The 6,239-nt window shown below is 34.1% G+C and overlaps 1 protein-coding gene across 9 annotated transcripts in view; it reads right to left on the bottom strand.

The window, feature by feature from the left end:
• LOC115238326 (calcium/calmodulin-dependent 3',5'-cyclic nucleotide phosphodiesterase 1-like) overlaps window positions 1–6,239 on the bottom strand; it is a 99,085-nt gene continuing 92,846 nt past the window's right edge. For all 9 annotated transcript variants that reach the window (XM_029812043.1, XM_029812045.1, XM_029812046.1 and 6 more), the window contains 7 exons: window positions 4,221–4,470; window positions 3,377–3,634; window positions 2,685–2,854; window positions 1,988–2,233; window positions 1,473–1,699; window positions 1,212–1,301; window positions 1–1,013 (listed from right to left, as the gene is read on the bottom strand). In XM_029812043.1, coding sequence (XP_029667903.1) covers window positions 922–1,013; window positions 1,212–1,301; window positions 1,473–1,699; window positions 1,988–2,233; window positions 2,685–2,854; window positions 3,377–3,634; window positions 4,221–4,470 — 1,333 coding nt within the window. In that variant the 3' untranslated portion in view covers window positions 1–921. The remainder of the gene's footprint in view (window positions 1,014–1,211; window positions 1,302–1,472; window positions 1,700–1,987; window positions 2,234–2,684; window positions 2,855–3,376; window positions 3,635–4,220; window positions 4,471–6,239) is intronic.

Here is a 6,239-nt window from a genome sequence, read left to right as displayed (position 1 = left end):
TAGAGTTTGAATACATTCTGTTCCTCGGTAGATACAATTTTTAATACGATTAATAAATTAACCGAAAAATAGACCTTAAATATTTGCTTAGTGTATACAGTGTTGTAAAAAAAATCAAATACGACTCGAAATATATAATTCTCCAACGTGGATTCATCAAACATTCTTCTATTGATAATGTATTAATAAATTTGTCTCTTTTATCACACTTATCTTTTTCTTTTTTCATAAAGCGTGTATCTTTCGCAAGGTAATTTTCGTAATTTTAGTTTGCTGTTACATCAATTTTCGCGTTCTTTGGTTCAAGAATACAAAGGGTGTCTTTGCATCAAATTATTATCACAACATAATTCAAGATTCGTAGATCACTTTCTCCTTTTTCATAATACATTATACAGTTTATTTATTTATGAATAACTTTGAAGAATTTTAAGAATCGAGGATTAAGAATACTATACTTACCGATTCGCAAGTTTCGCAAACGTAAAATCGAATTTGAAATCGGAGTCATAATTATTACAACATCGACGATGATTATTTCGAGAAGCGCTGTATCTTTCTAATGAGATCAAGTGATTTTACATATATTGAACCGTAAAAAATAATCGATAACTTCTAATTAAAACATCTTACATAAGAGTAGCAGAGACAAATACGTGACTCGAGCCTTTGGTGTCTAACAATTTAAACAAACTATTTCTCAATGTTACATGTTACGAATCGTCGTCTCCGCTCATCTAATGTGTATGACACACATACGTCTATTTGTACTACTACCGAATGATGTTTGTCTCTCATTCGTAAGCGTAATAAGGAGCCCATAAACTTATATAATAGATGCCATCCAATGGGAGATCACGAGCTTCCTCGTAGTCTAAAGTTGCAGAGACTTTTGAAGAATACAATTGCTCGTTGTATCTTTCATTCTTCGGCCGGAGCCTGCGCTCCCCCACTATCCTCGCGATTGCCACTGGCTTTTTGTTCTTGCTCCTTTTGTGCTTTGGCTTCTGCATCTGTAAATAGAACATTGACACATTGCAACTCACCTCAATCTTGTTAAAGCTAAATAAGCTAAATAAGCTGCATATCTGTACAGACAGAAACAAGATTCTCATAGTTGTGCCGAGGACTCTTTGTCGAAAAATAATTCTCTTTGTTTTCAAGCGATTAATTTAAATGTTTAAATTTATTTAAATTACATGATAACATACCTCGAACTGCTTGTTCCTTCCAGATCTTTTTATTTTCTGCAAGACACGAAATCCAAGGTTTGTCGATTTTGAACCTTCTATTTTCCCCTTCTAAACATAATTTATTAGTTGATTAAAATTCGTAAATCAATTTTTAGAAATTACACTTTTCCGATATAATTTAATATTAATTAACAAGAGAGAAAGAAAATTTCCAATTGCAATTATTTAAAGTTACGCAATTCAAGTATTTTTAGCATATGGGCTAAAAAATAATTTTACCGCTGCTAGGCTCGTCTGCGGTATCCTTGACATTAAGCGGCGCAAGAACGGTTTCCAGTGTATCACTGCATACTTGCATGCTAGGCTCAACGATAAATTCTATGAATCCTATTTGAGATTCAGCTACCAATGTGTTGTTGCGATCGCATAGAGGAGAAAATGGTAATCCGAGCTCTCTCTCCTTGTCACCTTGTCTGAAAAATTCTTCGAGAAGTTGCATCGTCCACCTGTGCATTCAAAATTATCAACGTCATTTACATATCGTTAAGTGTGACGTAAAGATTGCTATTTGTTGCTCTTATTTATTAGCAATTAATACGTTTTTATTGGAGCTTTTACAACACATTATATTACCTTTATTGCATCTTAAAAATTCAGTAAAATTCTTTAGTATACAAAAAATTTCGTAAAAGCAATTTTATGTTTCGGCAATAATTTTCAATAGATCGAGTTTCACATAAAAATCGAACGATATAAAAATTGCTGATATTCTTCGCGAATAAAAGGATCTTCACCTATGATGAAGATCCCATCTTTTGGCAGGATGTGAAATGTCGCAGCAATGGAGAACCAAACTAACGGCTTTGCTCTTATCCACGCTTGGTTCCGCTAAAGTTAATAGATTCTTCATATTCTTCAACTGTTGAAAATGAAAACTCATATCGGTGGCAAGAACCATGTCGATCACGAGCGAGCGAAATTCTCGGAATTCCTCTCTCGACAAGTTCTGTAATATGTTGCACTCATCTTCTCTAAGTATCCTAAAATATTGTAAAACATTGGCATTATAGGAGGATATTAATGCTATTTTTCTAACGTATGCATCTATAATACAATATAAAGAATTTTGATTTTGTTGCATTTTCCTTATTTTCTCTCTCTTTCTCTCTCTCTCTCTCTCTCTCTCTCTCTCGCCCTTTTTTGTCTATGTCTATCTATCTATCTATCTATCTATCTATCTATTTATCTATCTACCTATCTCTCTACTAGAAAAGACAGTTATTTAAATCGAAAAAACCTAAGAAAAAATTTTTAAAAGATTGTCTAATATTGTTTATTACGCGCGTATGTTTTCAATAGATATTATTAAAATTCTTAATTTTAATTAAAGTCTCTTTTTAGTAATTCTTAAGAGATAAGATTTGTCTACAATTTTCCGATATAAACTGTTCGAGAGAACAAAGCCAATCGCAAAATCAAGTTTGCGCATACCGGAAGCTGGCCGAGATGTGATAGTTTTCCAACACGGCACGATCATTATACAGAAGCGCTGTATCGCTCCCAGACATTACATGGAAATTGTTTGTGGTCCCAGTGTGCTCATAATCGTGAATAATAGCTGCCACGAGAGTGGCAAAAATTTCGAGATCGGTCAGCCAGTTCTGCAACAAGTAATATAATCAGCTGGAGATAATCTCACGTTAAAAGAATCGTCGAGGGAACGAATAGTAGAGGATGAAATCGAGCAGAAAGAATACCTTTTTTTGCTAAACTAATCAACCGATGGAGATCTCGTTTTCTTTTCCATTATCTACATCGTATCTCATGATTTTTACTCTTTTAAAGACGAGGAGATATCACGAAACGAGATTTTTTATTAATATTCTTGCCGGAAAGTGTACATTTATACTAATTGTATTTATATTAATTGTCTAATACTTTACACGTGCAAGTAAATTAAAGAATAATTTATAAAACATGAAAAACTTGGAGGAATATTTTCACTTTAAAAAATTATTAATTTTATAATAATTACTCACGCAATCCCCCAAATATAATCAATCAAAATTAAAAATACATATTTATTGTCTATTGTTACACATATCGGGGATATATAATTCGAAAATAATGTCAAAAAAATTATATTAGACGTATATCTAAAGTATCTCTCCAGAGATATTCACCATCAAACCCGTTTGACATAGGATGTAATGCATCGTTTGCGCAACATCGGCAGCGTGAAGATTGTTATGGTATGGGTTTCGATGCCTGCAATATCCTTCTTCGACTCTTCCGAGAAAGCACTCCAGAACTGCAGGAGGTACTTTAAACTTGTGAATCATACCGTATCGATTGAGGAGATCGTAGCCCAAGTATTTCACCGGTGTGCCCAAGGCGGCCTCATTCAAGGAAAACACATCGAACGACCAATCGTCTAAAGTCTTAAACAGTAAAGCAATTTAAAATTATAAAATTTTAAGGGCAAGCTCCCCTCTCGCAATAACTTGATCAATCTCTACGATTAATTTACAGTCCTCTTTTCTCTAATTGACCGAGTAGTACGAGTAGTTTTTCATCTCTTAAATGGAATCAATGTATTATCACTGATAAGCGTAATTTCATTACAAGTATAGCATTGCGGTGAAATCTCACTGAGAAGAATCAATGAGTGACAGGGGCTGATTTTTCCGTAAAATCTTAGTGCCATAATCAATGAAACATAAGACGGAGGAGCAAAGGTTGATCGTTTTCACTGAAAATCAGTAAAGGACTCACATCTTGTCACAGCTTTAATCAATGACATTTTCACTAATTCAATTTAAGAAAACGATGAAAAGATGAAAAGATATTACCATATCTCCGAAATTTACCGAATTAAAATGTTAGATCAGATCAGACTAGAGAGACGCGTTGGATGCATTGTAAACTTTCTCCTTTTCGAGATTCATATTTCGTGATACATTCGTGTCTCGTTTCTTAAAAATTTACTCGCTTCAATCCAACTTTTCAACCACCGGCGAGGATTACCTTAAGCACTTTCACGACTTCCGGCGGAAATTGCATGAGGGCGGTATTCGTGACCCTCCTGTAGATCCGATCGACGAATATGCCCGCCCTGATGGCGTGCGCGACCGAGCGGAATTTCGGCTTCTCGTCAGCCTTCCGTCTCGTGGTGGCGAGCTGCCTGGTGAAAGTTGACGCCAACCACTCGCGTACTTCCGGCGGCACCGCGTCCGGCTGCACCTCTGACAGCTCATCGTCTTCGTCCGCCAGCCGTCTAAGGGAGGAAATCGCGGGACGCGATGTTAGATCGGCGATCAGCTGACGCGCTAACATATTCGGCACGATCATAATCCGGCCTACCTTCATTACACGCGTTCGATCGAGCCGAGACGCTCGATGTCCTCAAAAAAAAAAAAAAAAAAAAATGAGCATTGTACTAAAATTATTGCATTTAAGCTTGCTTTGCACCGTATAAATTGTATAAATCAAATTCGACTAATATCTATATTGTACTGTTCTATATTTGCTCGCTACGTTATTTTGCATCAATATTAATTTACGCTCCCTATTACGAAATGCGTCGGGAAAATCGTAATTCTATAGATTTCCAGAAACACGATTATTTATCGCTAATTTGCAGACCGTGAATACCGCGAACGAATTATGCGAAATTATTTTCCATTCACTCGTGAATCGCAAAGATGAATTGATGATTATGAATCGAGATTACGTTCGAGACATAATCGATATTCTATAGCTATGCTACATTTTATAAATGAGTAATACGAGATACACAGAATATATCCTAGATTTATAAAAAAGAATATCTCACCAAAAAATTTTTTAATGTTAAAATCTTTCATAATACATAAATTCGAATATATGTATAATAAGCCAAGTAAAATATTTTTAATATTTTTCTCATAACTTTTTAAAATTATATATATATATATATATATATATATATATTCTACGCGTAATCCTAACTCATTTCCTAAAGCGTTTACGCTACAATTAAATCAAGTATTTAAATATCGACAATTGATTCAACCAAAGTCATACCAATCACACCAATTTAACGAGAAAGTGCGAATTGGACAGAAATATAGCGTGAGTGTATATCAAATGAGTGAATTTGATGTGTGTTCGTATATATGCATATATGAGGATAGCGGAATGAGGGTTTTTGTAAAAATTGAACGATTCTAATAAACCGCAGCGTTTTTTCGAACGTGTTTGACTTCAAACCTGGTGCGGTGCACAGATCGCAGCAGTGATTTATTAGGCTTGAACGATAGCTAGGTCGGTTATTTTGGCAAATATAATTTCGATAATGTTCTTCAGTAAGCCAATATTATTGCAACGGTCAATAATAATGCAAAGAATAACGCTACAATCCGCGAAATGCATCGCTATTTCGTTTGAAAGTGTATCTCCGACGTATCCATCGATTTCGACTGCAGATTACACAAAACACAAAACATCCAGATATCGCTATCGGTGAGAAAGTGCGAAAATTTGGATTAATTGATACCATTAATAACACAATAATACAATTATAACAATTAGTTAAAATATTAAGAAAACATAATTAGTATGTTTTGTCCACGATATTTTATACATAGATGATGAATTATGGTAAATATTAGAATTTTTTGCCATAAACACTTATAGATTTAGTCATTCGTAGAAAAGCATCTGCATGCGCATCTCTTACATTATTAATCGTATTGTACTGTAGAGTGTCTCAGAAGCACAATCTATTCTTCCAACTACAGATATTTCTGTCACAAACTTTGCAAAAAGCTTTTATATAAACGTACACAGTTTATAAATAAATTTATATATACTGATAAAAATTTTTAATGTAAAATTAATTTTTAAAACAATAAAGACAATTCTCTATTTAGATGTTTCAAGCTTAATTTGTCTTTTACCTTTAAAATTGTTATGTCATAAAAACTTACGTAACTTTATCGAGTATCGAATAAAGTATAACCCCGTCTTATTGTTAGTGCGCCCTGCAATACTCATAATTAAAAA

The sequence above is a fragment of the Formica exsecta genome, unplaced genomic scaffold (genome assembly GCF_003651465.1).
Source record: "Formica exsecta isolate Colony F162 unplaced genomic scaffold, ASM365146v1 scaffold333, whole genome shotgun sequence".
In the NCBI taxonomy this organism is placed as follows: Eukaryota; Metazoa; Arthropoda; class Insecta; order Hymenoptera; family Formicidae; genus Formica; species Formica exsecta.
This window is presented reverse-complemented; position numbering and strand designations above follow the sequence as displayed.